We start from the raw sequence: 21,073 nt of genomic DNA on the forward strand, positions 1-21,073 counted from the left end.
AGAGTGAAAAGGTTGGCTTAAAGCTCAACATTCAGAAAATGAAGATCATGGCATCTGGTCCCATCACTTCTTGGGAAATAGATGGGTAAACAGTGGAAACAGTGTCAGACTTTATTTTTGGGGGCTCCAAAATCACTGCAGATGGTGACTGCAGCCATGAAATTAAAAGACGCTTACTCCTTGGAAGGAAAGTTATGACCAACCTAGATAGCATAGTCAAAAGTAGAGACATTACTTTGCCAACAAAGGTCCATCTAGTCAAGGCTATGGTTTTTCCAGTGGTCATGTATGGATGTGAGAGTTGGACTGTGAAGAAAGCTGAGTGCCGAAGAATTGATGCTTTTGAACTGTGGTGTTGGAGAAGACTCTTGAGAGTGCCTTGGACTGCAAGGAGATCCAACCAGTCCATTCTGAAGGAGATCAGCCCTGGGATTTCTTTGGAAGGAATGATGCTGAAGCTGAAACTCCAGTACTTTGGCCACCTCATGCGAAGAGTTGACTCATTTGAAAAGACTCTAATGCTGGGAGGGATTGGGGGCAGGAAGAGAAGGGGACAACAGAAGATGAGATGGCTGGATGGCATCACCGACTCGATGGACGTGAGTCTGAGTGAACTCCGGGAGTTGGTGATGGACAGGGAGGCCTGGCGTGCTGCGATTCATGGGGTCGCAAAGAGTCAGACATGACTGAGTGACTGAACTGACTGAATATATATATATATATATATATATATATAAACTCATGCATATATATGTAAAGTTCATTTCATCACTAAAGAGTGGTTATGCACATAGACAAGACATGGAGACAAAATATCCATCAACAGATGAATGGATATAGAAGGAGGAATGTTACTCAGCTAAAAAAGGACAAAATAAGGCCCTATGCAGCAACATGGATGCGACTACAGATTATCATCCTAAATGAATTAAGTCAGAAACAGAAAGACAAATACCATATGATATTGCTTATATGTGGAATCTAAGATATGACAAAAAGGAGCTTACCTATGAAACAGAAACAGGCTCGTGGACATGGAGAACAGACTGGTGATTGCCAGGGAGGAGGGGTGATGGGGAGGAACGGACTGGGAATCTGGGATTAGCGGATGCAGACATTGTATATGGAATGCGTAACAATAGAGTCCTACTGTAGAGCACAGGGAACTACATTCAGTGTCCTGCGATAATGGAAAGAGTATCACAAAAGGATGTCTATGTACAACGGAGTCGCTTTGCTGCACAGCGTTAATTAACACAACACTGTAATTCAACTGTATTTCAGTTTTAGAAAGTGACTGTGTGCCAACAGCTGTTCTAAACATTTTGTACATAGATAAAACCTCAATTACATATGTATGTGTGTGTGTATATTAGCCACTCAGTCGTGTCTGACTCTTTGTGACTCCATGGACTGTAGCCCTCCAGGCTGCTCTGTCCATGGGATCCTCCAGGCAAGAATACTGGAGTGGGCTGCCATTCGGATCTTCCCAACCAGGGATAAAACACAGGTCTCCCACATTGCAGACGGATTCTTTACTATCTGAGTCCACATATAATGATAATTATATATAATCTCTAAAATTTATATATGATGCTGCTGCTGCTAAGTCACTTCAGTCGTGTCTGACTCTGTGCGACCCCATAGACGGCAGCCCACCAGGCTCCGCCATCCCTGGGATTCTCCAGGCAAGAACACTGGAGTGGGTTGCCATTTCCTTCTCCAATGCAGGAAAGTGAAAAGTGAAAATGGAGTCACTCAGTCATGCCCGACTCCTAGCGACCCCATGGACTGCAGCCTACCAGGCTCCTCCCTCCATGGGATTTTCCAGGCAAGAGTACTGGAGTGGGGTGCCATTGCCTTCTCCATCTTATATATGATACTTATATATAAATCTCATTTATATAAATTTTGCATATATAAGAAAATCTCACTTAACCATTAAATATGGACTATGTTAGCAACTGTTCTAGAGACTCTATATAATTATGCAAATCTCATTTAATCATTAAAAAAGACTTCATGCCAACTCTTATAAATATACATAATCTAATTTTATAATTAATGTCCTTTGTATATTTAAATAAATCTCATATATATAAACTGTCACATATTCATACAGTCACATATATACATATGTTTTTATAAATCTCATTTAATCATTTAAAAACTCCCTAGAAGGCGAGCACAGTTGTAATCCCCAAAGGCTAAGCAAGTTCAAACACCCTGTCCATGTGATACCAGGACTCAGGTGAGCTCCAAGCACTCCAACTCAGATCTGCCCCCCTAAACCCCAGAGCTGTCCCTGCCTCAGTTAGGGGGCAACCCCAAATCCCAGGACCAAACTTGACTCGTTTTAAGTCTGCCTTAAACATACACTCAGGATGTCACTCCTTCCTATTACCTCAACTGCCCCATCCCCAATTCAAGCCTTCATCGAGGGCAGACAGACAACTACCAGGGTCTCCTTTGGGTCCCCTTGCCCTCAGCTCCCTTTTGCCCCAAACTAGCAAATATGCTAAAAGCACAAGTCAGTTCTGGCTGCTCCTTCCTAAGCCCTCCAACCTCCCTTAGAGTGGAAACTTGAATCCTCAGCACAACCCACGAGGCCGTACAGCACATGTCTCCCATACAAAGACCTGCCAGCATGTTGAAACCACCACTCGCAAGAGCCTGAATCATTTTGGGATGTAATGTATGAATCTAACATCTATTAAGGAGGGTTTGTAAGAATTTCTTTGGTGAGAACTATGCTACCTACCACCCCTTCACACACACACACACGTATACACACCCCAGAGTGAGTGAGAAGGCCTCCCCTTTCATCTGAAGTCAAAGGAAACGAGGCTTTAGCAATTTATATGCATCCCCTAAACCTTAGGGAACACAGCAGATTGGCATCTGACTCGTGCCTGAGAAATTCAGTGAACGAGAGGCCGACTAGCTGACTAGTTTGCCCACCAGGGAGGCAGTCGCTGCTGTTTGGGATTCAGCCTGTGATCCCTGGTCTGTGTGAACAGAGGTTGCATGAATGCTCCCCTGAGCCAGATGGGGTCTAGGCATCATCTTACCCTACAGGGACAAACAGACGCCCACTGAAGAAGCTGGCAGTGGACCCCAGACTCCTAGGGACTGAGGAGGGAGTGATGTGCTGATGATGCAGAGTTTACTTGGCAACTGTAAGAGACTGGCCACCATCAACTGAAGAAATCACCAAGAAACCCATATGGGTTCCCTGAAAGAGAGTCAGTATAAACATTTATTGGGCCCAGAGAAGGAGAGTCCCCATGTGACAAGAGCACCACTTGGTCCTTATAAAATCTTTCAAGCGCTCCCTAATCCAACCAGGAAAGGAAATGAGAGTCGGTAAGAATGAGTGAAGTCTTGACATTGAATGAAATTGGAAGCATTGATGCTTAAATGGAACATAACCACCTTTGACAACTGAACTGACATTGTGTTTGTGACACTGTATTATTTGCTGAAAGACTGAAGGCAGGAGGAGGAGATGACAGAGGATGAGATGGTTGGATGGCATCACTGACTCGATGGACACTGAGTTTGAGCAAGCTCTGGGAGTTGATGATGGACAGGGAAGCCTGGCGTGCTGCAGTCCATAGGGTCGCATAGAGTCGGACACGACTGAGTGGACTGAACTGACAGCCTACCTGTGTTTTCATCTAGGAGATGATTATTCAGTTAATCCAACTTAAAGAAACAGTGAGAGGCAAAATTTGGGGATTACACTCCATTACTGTTCATCCAACATAGTGGCGGTCCCTTTAATTGTTGATGTGTCTGACCACGTGAGACCCTCAGCTCAGTTCTCACCACTGGGTGAGGGCTTCCTTCAAGTATCACATCGCATCAAAGGTAGCCTGGGAGAGACAGTCAGAAGAAGAGGGTTAGTCTTACAGACGCTTCACCCTGAAACATCTGAAAGGCTTCATCTAGTCTTCTGGAAGGACCAGACACAGTCAGGAGCAAAGGAGTTTCCAGGTTTGATCTTGACTACTCAGGATGGAGTCAGGACTTCAGAGAAAGGGCAGAGAGGCACACAAGACAATACTGAGGACACCAAGAACAAGAGAAAGGAAAGGGGACCATCAGCGGGACGATCCTGGGCTCCAGCCTAGGCTGGCTGGTCCACACCACCGGATGGGGATTTGATGGAAAGCTAACACCACCACACCATCTTCTAGATTCTAGGGGTGTTGGAGATTATGTAAGCTCTTCTTTCCAGTACCACATTGTGGGCAGTCTGAGAATTAAGGCAGGATGACATGTCTTTCTCACACTTCTGGACCCCAAGATTCTGCATGACAGGGACTGAGTAATCTGTGCCTGTCAGCACTGGTGTGGCCTCGAGGCAGAGCTGGGGGCTCAACACCGCCGCTGGACGGACAGACAGGTAGACGTGACCTTATGCAAGTTCCTTCCACAGAGTTCCCTGCTGCCGCAAGCCCCTGACAGACTTCTTCTTCCTCTTTCCTGTGGCCTCCGTGTTGTCTCCAGAGCCAGGCGTCCTCAGCAGCATGCTTCTCCTGAGAGCCACGACATGACGACCAAAGCAAAGAGAACAGACTTCGTATAATTCCATAGTGACAAACATGCCTGTGAGTCACGTGTGCAGCTGGGATTGTATAAAACCAAGCTCTGCAGAGGTTTATCTCCAGTGAGGAGGGATAGCTATGCAAAGAAACATGCTGGCTGGGTCAGGGAAGGAGTGGATGCTCCTACCAATTTCTGACAAATCCTACCTGCACCCCTCTCCATTTCCAGGTCTTCTGTTACCAACCCATTGCCCCGCAGCGATCCACCGGCCTGAATTACTGAAGCTCAAGGTAGATGTGGGTGGGAGGCACCTTTGCTCCCTAGGAACTCAGACTCAACCTAGAAGCCTCAGCTGTTGCAACCCCCTGGAGACCCCAGAAACATCTCTGTTTGGAAACCACAGAACTCGTCTGTGAACTTCACCTGCCAGGCTGCCAAAGGGAGGACACGAGTGAACGCAGACCAAGTTTCAACCTTTTTATTCAAAGCAGCTTCTCACGATGTATAAATACTGCATATTAGCACACATGAAAAATACAACTTCTAAGGCACCCAGAAATGTGTTCATACACGTTACAGGACCATTCACAAAGAGAGTGTACAATTTGCTCTAGACAGTCAGCGTTTGATAAATCAGAAGGTTATTATCCCTCAGTACCGCACCCAGTCTCGGGTAATATTTACAGCGTGGTGAGAAAGGGGCACTGTACCTGCTTTATAAGTCTATGAAGTACTCATACTTACAGATATTCAGAACTAGTTAAAGACTTTCCCATGATAACCTGGCGAAAGAAAACGAGTAGCCTAATTTGCAAAGGTCTCCTTGGATTTTGGTGTGTGTGCTAGATCCATGATCAAATCTGAACACTCCCGGGGCGGGCCGGATACATTTTTTGGTAGCCTGCTTCATTATCAGAGGTTTGGTAATAAGCCTTACCACTAGAATCCCACTTCTTCAGTATCAGATCATTTCTCAGCCGGCCGATGGATGAATGGTTTCATTGTGGATGAGCATGGAGCATCTACCTAGTGTGAGAAGTGAAGAGATTTCTTCCAGGACTAAACAGGAAGCGGAATGGGTTGATGGAGAACAAAAAGGAGGTGGAAATTTGGCAACTGTAGGATCTGGCTGCTCAGTGTAGACACACATCTGAAGAACGCGCGCTGGAGGTGTCTACACGGATGGACAAATCACACGCTGATCAGGGACCCTGAAGGATGCCGGACCTCCACTCTCTACGGTACCGACATGGATAAAGGCTGGACTACACAGCAGAAACACCCGCCTGGGACAGCGCGTTTCAATCTAAGAAACTCATCTTCCAGAGCCTTCGAGAGGGGACGGCAAATCCCTCTGTAGGGCCAGCCGGGGGGAGCATACGGTTGGTGGACGGGGGCAGCTTCTCTGTGCCATGAAGCATGCACACCTCTGCCTAAATGTGCCCACAATCTATGGAACTCGTGCTTTGCTGGAATAATGGAATTCTTTGGTCCTTGGTTTTATGAAAGGCAATATTTTCACAGTCCTGTCAACACGGGCATCAGCAATGACTTCAGGCTGGGACTGATGGCACAGGGACACATTAAATACTATACGGAAAATTCCACACCCTCCAAACTGCCCAGAGTCACCTTAACGAGCTCCAGAGCGAGGCCAGGTGCTGGGCCAACGAGGCAGGGTCAACCCACAGAGAGGTCAGAGCAGAGGCTAAAATCTAGATGTCAGTTTTTCTGATTGACACACACACTGCAAATATTTGAAGCCAGTCTCCATCCTAGTGGGAGACAGGTTGGCTTTATGAACACGTATTTTGAGATGAACCGAATAACTTGACTTTAGCCATTCTATGGCCCTGGTCTCAAGATCATCTTTGAAACCTTGATAAGGAGAACCAGGAGGTAACTGCAGAAGCAGGGCCAATGAGAAAGAATCATTTTTTTTAAGTTTAATTTTCAGAGTTTACTTGGTTTTATCAGACCCTGGTGGACGCCCGTCCAGTGAGCTCCACGACTTATGCGCCATTCAAACAGCCCAGAGTGGGCTGAGACCGGCTCAGCTGATGCGTGTGTTGCACACCTAGGTTGCCTCTGCCCTGCTACACTCAGGTTCAGTATGGCTTAATACACCTACTTCACTGACAAGACACTCAGCACATGTGGGAATGCGGATGACATAACTGAAATCGACTTCAGATTGTCTACACAGTAAGACTCACATGTAAACTTTGTTAACATCTCTCAAGGAGTGCTGACCGCAGCCAGGCTGGACATTCCCAGGTCACCTGCAAGGAACCTGGGGTCAACCGCCAAGGTCAGCAGCAGGAAATGCCATTGGTTCAAAACAAACAATGGACCAGCGGCCCTCCCTGTGGCCGTGTCTACACCACATGAACAGTACGCAGGGGGCTCCAGAACACCTGTCCAGGGCCCCTTCGTATGGCCAAGACAATCGCCAAGGTGTCTAACTGGTCCCTGCTGCCGTCAACTCAACCGCACTCTCCAGATTAGCCATGCTGTACAGACTGCACAGAGTCCATCCACATGGCTTATGCTGCTTAAAAAAAAACAACCCGTATTACCTTTTTTTTTTTTTTTGCAACAAGCTTAAGGCTCTGTTCACAAACTCCATCAACTGCCACACAGTGAGAATTTATGGGGAGATCCTCAACTACATACCTAGTTGCAAAGGTTGGAAAATTTTACTGATCCTAATGGTAAGGCTTATTCACAAATTCAATACATTTTTTCAAACTCAATTACTTTGAAAAAAAGAAAATTAACCGGCTCTCTAACAATTTAGGAGCACTCGATTTTAACGGGAAAAAAAAAACAGAAAACCATTGGCACCAAACCAGAATGCTATTTCTTGAAAGAACAAGTGATATTAATGGAAAAGATTGCCTAAAACGCAGATCCTAACTTACCACAGAAATATAAAAGTTTATATTCTGAAAATATATATACTGTATTAAAGTCTGTACGCATTTCAACCAAAATTTGCAGAAATAACTAAGCAATACTTATCTACAACAAAAATATACATGCAAGACAACCCCCAAATGGTTTCCCTTAAATATCTACAAAAGCAAAGTGTAGATTTTTAAAGATCATACAAAACCATTTACAGAGAATAAAATAAAATACTTAAGAAATCTCATTTAGAGTCTTAAATACTGTGTATATTAGTGAGGATGTCTAAACTAATATATACAACAGATCTCAGTATCTGAATACAGAAACACAGAAGAGAAGCAGTTCTGCATTTTAAATATTCACTTAGGAAGATCTGAAGGTGTTTCTATATTTTTTCTTTGTTAAAAAAATTTCCACAGAAACTGGCTTGAAAAATTATATGAATGTGACTAAATTTCAAATTAAAAAAGTGTACAAAATTTTTTAAACCAACAGTTAATCATGGGAAATGCAATTCCGCATCCAGTGGAGGCTATTTTTCAACATGGATATCAGGAAATAGAGTTGCATTGGTCAAAGTCTAGTGTGATTATCATTTTTCCATCCTTATACTAAACTCCACATGGGAAAAACCTATTTTCATGCTTCAGTGAGAACACTTCCCAGTTTGCTTTATACCAAACAAGAATAATATTTTAAATCAATTCTCTACTAGCTTCTTAGAGTTATCCACCTTCATTTCCTAGAGGGTCATTTTTCATGGTTTTCACCCACAGGCATTATTTCAGAGCAGGAAGGGATACATGGGTATATCAGCCTTAGGCTGAGCCATTGGAGCTCTGACCATCTTTGCAACGTTCTCCAAAAAGCCCTCCTGAACCATGCTGTTAACTCAGGTGCTTCCACTGCAAGGCCCTGGATGCTAATCACCAGGGGCTGGAGGAGAGGGGGGTCCTAACGCATGCCTCACAGGATGGCACAGGAGGTACTGTCCAGAAGACTTCTTGACTAAAGAAGTGCCCTCATCTTCCCCAAAGGCAACCCAGGACGGGGCTGCCTAGACCACGTACAGTTCCTCTAAGACCTGCCCAGGCTCTGGGACATGAGCGACTGGGTGGGGAGCGGGTGAGACAGAGTAGAGAGAGGGTAGAAAGGATCGTATGGATGGAGAGAAGGTTCTGGGGTAGAAGATAAGAAATGAAAACCTGGGCCCCATCTCAAGAAGGCTATGGAGGACAAACCGTGACACAGCCACAGGTTTGGCGAATTTCAACCCATGTCGGCCATAAGTCGACAACCCATGTCGTAAGTTGGCCATAAGTTACCTGGATCTCATCTCTGCATTATCAAAGCAATTATTCAGAAAGTGAAAAACTCAGTGGTTTGGTCTACCCTGTAGCCAACAGATTAAACTGACTTTTGCCCAATTTGTGGAACATCCTTCTTGAACTGACTGTATGGAAACAGCCGAAACACAGACTGTCGGGTAAAACATCTCCTCTTATACGTGGAACCTGCCCAGGCATTCCACCTGAATGATGGTTTCACGTTCCTACCTTATCATCAGAGATCCTGGAGGTGTTTAGAAGTTTGGATTTGATGATCCAAAGCTACATTTTAGTCCAAAGCTAAAACACTTCTGGTTTTTCTGGCAGGGGACAAAGATGGGCATTGAGCCAAAGAAATTTCCAAACATTGTCTTCCATCTCCAACAGGAATCCTAACTCTGCTTCTAGAGACGATGAAGTGGTTGTCCTTAGAAGGTAAACAGAAAGCCAGGTGCTCTTTCTTTAGACGACTTAGTGATGGGAGAGAGATTACCTGCCAATAACAAGGCCGTCCAGGGGCTCTGGCAGAGCACACATTGGCTTTCTCAAAGGAGGAGACAAACCCAAATAAAGATGTGACCACAGGTATCTGGGCAAGGGGAGGTGCTTCCCTATGGTAACAGTTCCTACAGGATCCCACGTGGACCACGGTGGTTGGCAGGGGGTGGGGGTGGTGTACACAGGACTTCAACCCATCGTCCCGTGGATGGATTTAGCCAAGGCAGCTGTCTCCCTGCCGAAGGAAGAAGCAAGTGAGACGTGTGCTCTTCCCTGATTCTCTTGAGGTCACAGGAAAAGGAATGGGGCTTTCTGCAGATGGAGCCAAGACCATCTGAAGGATGGAGAACCCAGGTTAAGTCTCTAGTTCAAGTGCAGAGACTCCACCTGTCCTCCGAAATGCAAAGCTCAGCACCACGAGTCCTCTCCACCTGCCCGGCCCAGGGTGTCCAGCTGCCTCCAGAGGAGGGAAGAGGACCAGAGAGGGAGAGGGAACTACAGCAATGACCCTCCCTCAGCCGCCCTCCCCTCCCTCAGCTGTGCCCAACTCTCACCGCTCCTCTCCACTCTCTCCAAGGAAGGGCCAGGAGGGGCTGGGGACTGACAGAGGGCAGAGGAGATGGGTGAGCGGAGGTCCTTGAGAACACTCGGGGGCTGGGGTGGAAATGGAAAGATCCTGCCACGCTGAGAACCAAACTTCCTCTGGTGTGTGACCCCCACGCGGAAGAACATGGCCCTGTAACTTCTCTGCTTGAACCCCGATGCTGATGGCCTCTGAAACCAAAACCAAGGCCCCAAACCAAAACCTCTCCCCTCCATGGCCGATCCGGGGACTCTGGGCGACAGCCTGAACACAAAGGCTGGGGCCCTCTGTGGCCTACGGGCAGAGGCCTAATCCCTGGTTACTGCTCCCTCATGGGAGTAAAGAGCCTGAAAACAGGACTTCTGGAGGCAGAAAGACTTAGACCTGCTGCTGACAGCTCCACAGAGTGGGGACTGTCCCCTGTCTCTCTGGAAGGCCCCAACCAGATACCACTGCCCTATGAGAAAAGGGACTCTGAAAGTCAAGCCCCAAAGGAAGAAGTGTCCCTCAGCAGTATGCAACCCCCAGGGGGCCCAGCCCCCACCTGCCTGACATCCAGGGATTAGGGACTGGCTGTGTCTCAGGACCATTCAGGCGGGAGGCCCCTTTATGTCCTTAAAGGCAGGAGAGCGAAGAGAAGACCCTTCCATGATTTCTCCTAGAACAAGTATTCAATGACCACAGAGCTGTTTCATACGCAGAGAACCTGGTGCAGAGCCATTCCTTCTAATTCTAGCAATCCCATTTCCATCCCTCTGAATTTTACATCTACGTGGTTCATTGCTAGAATGCACCAAACAGCTCGGACCCTGTATGGGATTTGCTCTAGGGCAGCATGAAAGTAGTATCTGTGTGAACAACAGACACCGTGACGTATAAACAGAAATAAATAAATTAAATAAGTCTGATTAAAGGGGGGAAAAACCACTTTCCTAGTAGTTTACGTGTTTTGCAAAACTAGCTTTACATATTATACACATAAATTATCAGAATTTCCACTTACATCGTTTTAAAAAATATATATTTAACAAAACGCTCCTAAATGTACAATATCTGGGTTTTGTAAATCACTTGGTTGGGTTGTTAAGACCAAGCCCTAAAAGTCACACAGACGTGCATCAGAGAGGAGACTGAGGCCGGCTCCACACAAGTGTTCTGCTCATTGCTCTGGAAAATCCCCTAAGACTGGTCGTCCCCCAGTCACTGGATCTGCCCTTAGCCACAGAGGGCATGGCAGCTGAGTCCCCACGTCAGAGGCACTGTGTAGACACAGCCTGCGTCAGAAGGACTGGTGGGGCGAGGGGACTGGTCTTCCTTCCTGGACAAGGATGGTGGATCTCAGCAAGTGGGGCGGGACAAGGGCGCTGGCAAAGGCCTGGGAAGAGATAGCCCTCGATGGCCCTCCAGCCAGTTGGGGTTTGAGGTGCGGACACGGGGCAGGAGGCCAAGCACACTGCGTTTCCCATCATTACACAAAACCAAACCAATGAGGAGCAACCAAAGGACACAAGGAAATGGACACAACCCTAGGGACAGAGAAACACCTGGACAGACCCCTCGGCCAGGCATACACTGGGCTCTGATCTCTGAAACACAGGGGCGGAGCTGGAAGTCAGGGGCCCCGCAGTGCTGGGCCCTCACACTTCGTAAATTTTGTCCTGCAGGTAGCTGAAGAGGGAATCCAGGCCTTTGGAGGAGCTCCAGAGCTGCTTGAGCATGATGCATTCTTTCTCGTTCACATCTTCAAGCACCGACCTCAGGAAGCTCCGCACGAGGCATTTTGACTCCTCCAGCACCTGCAGGGAAATGCACAAGCCTCGTTAGTCAGGCACCGGGGACCTGCTCCCGAGGGACATACTTGGCCTGGGTAACCTTTTGATGTCCACAGCCAGAGGAGGCGCCTCCTGTGGTCCTGGGCTTCCCAGGCCTCTGCCCCTTAGCAACACCAGGAACAGGTTGCACGTGTGCCCAGATGTCAAGCCCTCAGTCCCTGGGATGGCTGAGTGGGACCTGTGTTAAGCCCAACTGCAAGGACTTGGTCTTTTACCCAAGGGTGACCGATACTCAGTTTCACTTTCTATGGATGTCAGGAAAAAACTTGGGGAAACACTGCTTTAACCTCCGTGTGCTACCTAACTCAAGAATGGCTGGGACCGCAGAGTAAGATAATGAAATGAACTAATGGGTTGCCAAGGTACCCACAGGACCCGCCTCGACAGCAATGTCCCTTGTTCAGGCTTAGCAGTAAGCAGTGGTAATAAAAGTAGCAATCCTTGCAATAGCAAGTAATAACAATGGCAGTAAATGGCAGTAACGAGCAATAATAGAGACAACAGTAATACTATAGTATTATAGCTGTGATAACAGTAATGTTAGGGGTGGTAATAACGGTAACAGTAGTAACAGAGCTATAGTATTACAGCAGCAATCATAGTAATGCCAGTGATAGCAATACGATAGTACTATATTACAGCAGTATTAATGATTGGAATATTAGTAATACAGTAGCCAGCGTGGTAAAAATAGCAATAATAATCATGATCATGAGTAAGAACAATCGCAGCAATCACAGCGACAGCAAAGCCACTACAACCACCGTTAGCTGTCGGCTCTATGACAGGCACTCTCCGTGCAGTCGTTAATTTCCACCTCAAGTTCACAGACAGGCAGTATGTTTATCTCTGCATTACAGATGAAGGGAAGATGAAGAGCTCAGGGAAGTGGAGGTGCCCACGGCTGCCTGGTGGACATGCCCTGCAAACCCCTGGCTGATTCTATAGGCCCCACGGCTGCCTCAGTCTGGCAGAGGCACTGCTGGCAGCAAAGTGTCTGAGCATCCTTCTGCCTCCCCATTCTCTGTGGACGTGGGAACTTCAGTTCTCAGTCTTACCAAGCGCTTTCAAACAGAAAAAAGCAAGACAAGAGCTCCCTTGCTCAAGCAGGCTGGAACCATATCCTTCAGCTTGGGCTGGAGGCTCACGGGTGGTAAGAAGGGATCAGCTGACGAAGGACACCTCTTCCCTCCCCCAAATTTCTCTGAGGACCACCATCTCTGGGGGTTATGGGGGAGATTCCTGTCTCAGGTGAATCACCCCGAAGCTCCTGAACTCCTATCTGTGGACAGGAGAGTCTTCCTTGCAGGACTTCTTCAAAAGCCGTTTCTGAGCACCCCCAGAGGTCAGACTCCTCAGGGGAGCTTTGGAGTCTTTGTCCTCCTGCCTTTTCAGCCTCATGGCCCCCAAACATGCTGTGCGCCAGCTCACACCACCAGGAACCACTGCCTGAACCCCACGTGCCCTCACTCACACTGTTTACCCCACTGAGAACGTCTACCCACTCCTGCAGGCAGTGGCCCCTATGGCACCAACCACCCCTGTCTACCTAGGCTCATGCAGTTTCCTGGGACCTGAGATCTTTGGGGTTAAAACCACAGGAGAGAGTCCTGGGCAAAGAGTTGGCCGCCAGAGTCATCAGGAAGATTAAAAGAGAATCCACAGAAAGAGCTGAGCAAAGGGCTCGGCCCACGACAAACGACCACCAAGAAGCCAGGGCTGTCCCCACCCTGCCACCGTCCCTGGGACCACAGGCTTCCTGGGGGCAGCGCTGCACAGTGGGTGTCTGTAAAGGCTGGCGGGGGCAATCAGGAGGTGAGTGACTGCGGGTGGGGACTCAGGGTAGACGGGGAGAAGTTGTGGGGACCGCTCGGCCCCCACAGTCCAGCCCAGTGCCCCATGACGCTGCAGCACAGTGAGCGGCCAGACCTTCTGCTCTCAGAGAGCCTTTTCTCCTGCCCTGCCCTTTCTCCCCCTTCCCAGGGTATTCCCACGCAGTGCTCAGAGCGACTTTTAGGAGATAAAATCGACAGTTAAAACCCAGTACCTCCATGGAGGTGTTATTCACTTATCCCGTTTTCAAGGAGTTGAACTATAGACTCTAAATGTGCTGCGCGCTGGGCGGGCAGGAGAAATGAGGTACCAGGGCGGCAGGAACTGGTGTTTCTCATCTCTCAGCTGGCTCATACCCTGCCCTTATTCGCTTTTGCTTCCCCTTTCTTTGAAAACCATAGATGATTTGTGTGTCTGTGCAAGTTTAGGAACTTTAAAGCATCACTTCTACCCCAGGCTATAAATCTCTTCTGAGGTTTCTGCACTGGAGCTGACGTGGGAACACCTAATGGTGCTCACCGTCTCCCTCTGGATTTAAGCTCTCAGCACCAAGACTCGGCCTCTGCGAAATCACACAGGGCCTCCCATGGACTCCCTGCGTGACCTCTGGCAAGTCAGACACTCCCTTCCGGTCTCGCTGCCCCCACCTGCGAGAACAACGCACAGAGACGCGGAACTCACCACCGCGCTGCAGGAGGCCATCTCCTTGACCCGCAGCATGACCTCCTGGCTGAACGTGGTCGGCCAGAAGACCTGGGACACCAGGCCTCTGCTGCATGCCTCCTGGGCGGTGAGCTTCCGCCCACAGAAGAGCATCTCATTGGCCTGAAAAAGCAAAGGCAGGAGAAAGCTGAGAGCCGGTATGCCTGCGAGCCTGTTAATGAGTGAGCATGCTGTGGGTGATGGTCCCAGCTCTCAGAGGCGGCATCCTTAACTGGAGACCAAAGATGCTGGGGGAACTATTTGCCAACGCTTGTATCTGTATGCATCTTTCTGAGCCGAGGGCCCCAGCTTCTGTTAAATTCCCGAAAGAAGTCATGTACCTACAGGAGCTTCGTCTGCCCAATACCCCTCCCCGTGTCTGGTGGCAGATGCCCCAGGAGGGACAGGGGACAGTTCAGAGTTGACACCCCGTCCTTGATGGCTGATATGGGAATAAGCAGAAGAGCCACCCTAGACATTAAAGCTCTCTGTGAGGTCTCCAAGCTGGAGAGCATGGGGAAGAATCTTTCTCCTTCTCTGGTGGCTTAAGTCACTCAGCCCAAGGCCACCCACTGCTGTGTCTGTCCCTGCTCCATGGAGACGAGGAGCTGCAAAGACAGGACAGGTGGAGAACAAGAGCCCTGCTGCTGCTGGGATTCTGGGGCCTGGCACCCCGAACAGGGGCTCTACTGCTGGACCTGCCAGTTACGGGAACCGTTAAACTCTCTGTCCACACCACCCTTTAAGCCACTTCAGGTGTCTCCCTCACCGACTGCCCAAAAGGTCCTGAGTAACCACATGATCCCGACACAGAAAATGCATCCTTTCCAGGGGCCCAGAGTTGGACGCAAACGCTGCCCAGCAGCCAAGGGCAGAAACCCCTCCTACCTTCTGCAGAGTCCTCTGTACTCTGCTCCCCCAAGAACTTCTCTCAGCTGTGATCCGTGTTCTGGGAGGAGCTACGTGGACAAGGTCCTAGGCAGCAGCGGGGCACAGTGCAGCCACCACTGACACCGAGCGGCTGTCCCACTGACACTCAGGGCAAGAGGGTCGTAGCCCCTCCCTCCTCAGGACAAGTCCCTGCCTCCTTCCCACAGAGGACCGTGCAATCCCCTCCCTGACTGCTGTCTACCGGCCTCCCCTCCCATCCCCTTCCTGGCTCTGCACACTTTAGCTGCTCTTAGGCAGATGTTGAAATGCCAAGCTCTCCCAGCCTCTGGATCTGTGCACCCGCTTCCCCTCTGGGGGGGTCATGATGACCCAAAGGACAATCTTTCACGGCCGAGGAGCAAAATTTGTCAGGTCGATAACAGGCTAATGGATGCATCTGGTTGGAGGTTTGAAGACAAACACACGCTGTACGTATTTAGAGACAAGAGACGCCGTCTCAGGAAGAAGAAATGCGAGGAAGGAGCCCAGTGGAAGAAGCCAAACGGGACGCAGTCAGTTGGCAAAAACAGGTCTCAATTGGGAACATTCTTGGAGTTTCAGAAATGACTGAAATGAAAGAAAGAGACCAGGCTCTGCAATGTTAATATGTTTGTGACCACCAAGGCCGGGAGGAACGGGGCAGAGCGCAGAGGCTGAGATCACAGGGGAACGTGCCTGCCTCATCTGCCCACCACCGCTGAGGCTGTGAGCCACAAGAAAGCGGCCCCAGCTCCTGAGTCCAAACCACCTTGCAATCCACCTGCTGGGCTGCTGCGTAGACACCCGCGGGCAGCAACCCCAGGGAGGCAGAAGAAGCTGAGATGACCTGCAGACTGCACAGGGAGGGAGCAGCCCTGGGACTCTACCCACGTGAAGGGCCACGTCCTAAACACCAGGACAGAGGAGGGGTGCTCTGGCACCCCAAATGTGCTGCAGAGACGAGGAGGCTTACCAGGGCGACGCCTAGGATCTGGGGGAAGGTGTAGGAGGAGCAGCCGGCGGGCGTGAGGCGGATGGTGGCGTACGGGGTCTGGAACCAGGCCTTCTCGCTGGCCCACACGATGTCACAGAGGGGCAGGATGGAGGCACCCAGGCCCAGAGCAGGCCCATTGATCGCCACCACGATGGGCTTCTTGAACTGGATAAAGGCCTTCACAAAGTCCCTGGGGAAAAGACAGGACCCTCTTTAGCAGGTGAGTGGATTTGCCAAGACCCACAGACAAGCTTGATTCTGTCGAGGTGGGAATAAGCCTTCCCAGGTGCTGGAAAGCACCCACGGGTCATCAGGGGACCTCCCAGATGGCGAGCCCCGGAGCCACAGGCACAGAAATGGCACAGTGCTTGGCATCAGATTTTCAGGGGAAAACTCATGGAGTGACCACAGTTTGCCCAGAAGACCCCAGGTCAACCCATGGTCCCAGCACTGCACCTGGCTACCCTGCCCTCCCACCTCCAAGATAGTAATGAAGAGCAAATACCCTTAAGGAGGACACCCTGAATGTTAACGTTCAGAACGGACCTAAAGGAGGGTTTTATAAGGAGGGGTATTTGAACTCAAGGAGAGAAGGAATGTTCTAAGGGTAGTGTTGAGGGTGGAGTGGGCGCCTTTGGTGGCATGAACCCCTTGGTACTGGAGGTACCCCAAGTTTGGCCCGATGATCACCCTGAGTGAGCGTTAGACCATGGGCACAGGTGGGGACTGATGACCTCTAAAGAGTTCTTTCAGTCTCAGGACTGTCTGATTTTGAATTACCTACAGGCATACCAGACTCACTGAGTGTGGTTCTAGAATGTTGATGAAGGTCTGTATGTTTGGGTGGCTTTGGCCAAAACTGGGGAAAGATGCTGGGCTCCCCTGGGGGCATGAGGCATCTGGCTCCGTGGCTTCGGATCAGGCAATGTCGCCTCCCTGTCCTGCACCGAGCAAGCTTACAACATGCATCTTGAATATTAAATAGGGACACCTACAACAACCTCCGGTCCTCTGCCTTAGGACACTCTTCACCTTTCCCCTAGCTGCTTTATAAGGTCCATAAAACATTAATGTTATCGGACATGGAGGAAAAACCCAGGATGTCTAGTAAAGCCTGCATCCCTCATTATTTTCAGGCGGAAGACTGGAAACTAACAGGAACTCGCAAGAATAAAATCCAGACTCCAAACTGTGACCTTGGTCTGCCTCCGCTTCCCTCTCCAGACTCATCTCCTGTCTCTCTCATCTCTGCTCACTGTGCAGGGGCTGCCTCGGCCCTCTGAGAGTTCTTGGAACACTCCGTGATCGGGATTTGCAATTATCCCAATTATTTGCTGCTTGCTTGAACTCTCCTCCTCTTCCAGTTCCTTAAGGAAACTCACAGGTCTGCCTCATGCAGTGCTTGGTCTCCAAGCACATCGGGATGAACACTTGGTAAATCAGCTCCCAGAAAGAGAGCAAGGATGGTAGATGTGCAGTAGGGAGGCACTGGCTGGTCATCAGACCTGCTTTCCCTTCCCTCTTCTTCCTAGGGTTACTGTTGGAACATGGTTCTCAGTCTCCCTGGCAACTGGCTATGCCCAAGTAACCAGGTGCCGGCCGATGGGACATGAGTAGAAACCAGATACACACTTCTGGGCCTGGTACAAGAAAATCTCCCACCACACAGCCCTCCCAGCCCTCTCAGCTTAACAAGCTCAGCAATCTTGGAACACATTTGTTGAATCACAAAATGGCAGGTGTTTGGGTTCCTGACTCAGCCCTTGGGGGACAGCCATGGGTTGACTGGTAATATCTACTCTGAGATTACATACGCAAGAAGTAAATTTCTTTCACAGCTGAGCCATTATGTATGTTGGGGGTTCATTTGTTACAGCAGCAAATACTTAACTTATACAAACATCAAGCTGATTTATCTCTTCTCAATTGATACTACTCCCCCAAATTCATCTCAAAAGATCTGGGTATCACAGTGATACGCCGGGATTGGACTGAACTGTGAGAAGATGGCTTAACATCATGGCTCCTGACATGGGGGTTATCTTGGGACCTACGTGCTGTCACAAAAGTATGCACCCAGGCTTGAGCCGTTGGATTTCCTGACTTCTGTACGACTCTGTGCGTAGACTCTTTGTGACGCACCTCAGCCACTGTTGTCCCAGTGCAGCTGACCCCAGAGTACACTGCTGCACAGAGGGAGATGTGGCCCTATGCCTTCTGAGTCCTGGTTTTCCAGTGGCCTGTTTCCTAGCTTGACTTCCTAACTTCATGGCCCCAGTCACTGGTTTTAACAGGAGGTTTTTGCCAAATGCAATTTGGAATCTGCAGGGGGACGTGGGGCTTCTTTGCAGGGTCCTTGGAACCACGGGGTTTGGGTTTGGGATTTTCAGCAGATGTCCCATTCCTAAACCCCCTGGTACAACTCCAGGACCTTGGATCTCACAATTGGGAAGGACGTTAAGAGAGAGGCAGGGAACCAAATCTTCCACTTGGCATAGAATCACCTCCTGAGGATGCATCACAGCCTCTGTTGCACACTCTCAGTAAAGGGGGCACACCCTTATCAGGACGCCCCCCCTGCTGTGGCCCCTCTGATACTCCTATTCCCTCTGCTTCACCATCCACACGACAGTCCTTCCAGAAAGTCACTTGGGCACTCCTGACTCTCCAGGAGCTTCCTCTTCCAGACCCCAGAAACTTTCATGCTGTTGTTTCCAACCTGAGCTCTGTACATAGGCACCAAGGACCCCGAGGAGGGCAGAGGGGCCCAAGCACGCTCAGCTCCGACCCTCTGACCCTTCAACCCACCCTTCCATTTCAGTCCAGCGTGCCGAGTGCTGTTGCTTCGGTTGTGTCCGACTCTTTGCAATCCCATGGACTATAGTCTGCCAGGCTCCTCTGTCCATGGGACTTTTCAGGCAAGAATTCTGAAGTGGGTTGCCATTCCCTTCTCCATTCAATCCAGCAGACTTGCAAATTCATTTCCTTGATATAAAAACGCGGTGAGCAGACCACACTCCCCTTCCTTTTCCTCTCACCTCGAGTAGGAGATCTCTATCACAAGGGCCCGCTGGACGTGCAAGCCAGACAGCAAACAGGATATTGCATTACAGATGCTGCCGCTCAGATATCTGATCCTGGCCTGGATGGCAGGGCAGCGCTGGGAAGATGGCTGGCGTCTCCCCCCATGTCAGAGCCCCTCGGGCTCACGCCAGCCCTCATCGCTGCCTCCACTCAACCTGAGCCTGTGCCGGGAGCTGCAGGCTGGGCTGACGTGGCAGGAGGATCAGGAACTTTGGGGGCTAGAGGACTTGGCCTCCAGCTTCAACACTGCCGCTAACGAGTGGGGAGACCTGGGGCAAGTCACCTAGTCTCTGGAACCTTATTTGGCTTCTCTTAAAACGGGAAAGCCAGTGGTATGTCCTGAGATGAGAGCAGAGGCTTCAATGTGAGGGTCCACCCAGTACCAGCTCAGTGCCTGGCACGTGGGTCTCTGTCATCACGGTCAGCACATCGGCCGGGGAGGGCAGACACAGCTTTCATGCTGTTCCCAGTGGTCCGTGAGCTCCTCTCCTGGCCCACAGGAGACTCGGAGCAAAATCCTGCATCAGGAGTGTCCAAAGTCCACCCGGAGCACTTGGCAACTGTGACCCTGCTGCCCGTTCCCTTTAACAGGAGCTGTGGGGTGCAGCCCCCGACTGCCAACATTCGGAGCCAAGTCGGCTGAGATGGGGCATGTGGGCACCAGGCACACACACAGTGACAGCCACCCTGGGCCCCCCACTAGAAGCCCGTTCCATCGTCAGATCCAGGCTTTTAGCTAGACCTCATGGCTGGAAGTAACGGGAAGAACAGTGAAAATCATTCTTTACACCAGTCCTAAGTACTCATTATGGGCCAGGAATGGACCAAGTACTGCACACAGGTAATCTCACTCCTTCTTGTCCCAGCATCCAGCCAGCAGGCCATGGTCTCCCGTGAGGGGTTCAGGTGAGGCTGGCCTGGATAGAGCACATAGCTTTTTTTGGGTCCTGGATAGAGGCTTCTGCGGAATGAGTCATCCGAGCTCTTCCCACATCTGCTAGTTCATTCAGCAAACATCTGCAGAGGGCAGGCAGCTTCCCGGGCCAGGTGCAGGCGTGTTTTCTTTAGGAAACTATCAGGATGGGGAGGGACCACGGCGGGGGTGCCACGGCCGCGTGTCTGGCCCAGATCCTGGGCTCAGCCCAGCTGAGATCGTGCTTAAGAACTGCAAGGGACGCCAGCAGCTTACAAGGTTCTGTGGCCAAAATACGTATCGGCCTTGCTAGACTCTGAACGAAGTTCTTTCACAAGAGACCTCTCAGACTGTAAATTTCTTAACATGCCTGGAAAATCCACAGACGAGGGGACAGACCTCATTTATCAGCAGGGTCCCTCATTCACGATGCTTCTCTGGAAAGCTGCAGCAAGTTTTCCGGGAAATGCTTCTCTACAACACTGTGGTTCTAAAACTTCTGGGACATGTGTGTTAAGTCACTTTCAGTCATGTCTGACTCTTTGTGACCTCATGGACTTATAAGCCGCCAGGCTCCTCTATCCATGGGATTCTCCAGGCAAGAATAATGGAGAGGGTTGCCATGCCCTCGTCCAGGGGATCTTCCCGATTTCTGGTGCACTGTCAATGTGGAGAAGCCTCTTGGTTGGCACGCGGCAGGGGTTCCTGATCTTGCTTTCATATTAGAATCACCAAAGAAATTTTGAAACCCAAGGCATGCTCCCCCAGCGCTCCCCTCACTCATTAAGCCCAAAGCTCCTGGAGATGCTGCCGAGATGCTGGGTTTTGGAAAAGCTCCCGGGCTGAGAACCAGTGGTCCGGGGGAGTGTGGTCCCAGACAAGTCATGGTTCGGTGGTGCCTCCTGGTCCCTGGAGAAGGAGCACTTAGTC

General features: G+C 49.9%; 1 protein-coding gene across 2 annotated transcripts in view; it reads right to left on the minus strand.

Annotated features, from left to right (window-relative positions):
* Positions 1-5,017: 5,017 nt before the first annotated feature.
* Positions 5,018-21,073, minus strand: part of CDYL2 (chromodomain Y like 2) — a 169,977-nt gene continuing 153,921 nt past the window's right edge. The window contains exons 4-6 of one of the 2 annotated variants that reach the window (XM_059876849.1): positions 16,126-16,336; positions 14,223-14,366; positions 5,018-11,672 (exon numbers count right to left, since the gene is read on the minus strand). In XM_059876849.1, coding sequence (XP_059732832.1) covers positions 11,514-11,672; positions 14,223-14,366; positions 16,126-16,336 — 514 coding nt within the window. In that variant the 3' untranslated portion in view covers positions 5,018-11,513. 2 annotated transcript variants of the gene reach the window in all.

The sequence above is a fragment of the Bos taurus genome, chromosome 18 (genome assembly GCF_002263795.3).
Source record: "Bos taurus isolate L1 Dominette 01449 registration number 42190680 breed Hereford chromosome 18, ARS-UCD2.0, whole genome shotgun sequence".
Classification (NCBI taxonomy): domain Eukaryota; kingdom Metazoa; phylum Chordata; class Mammalia; order Artiodactyla; family Bovidae; genus Bos; species Bos taurus.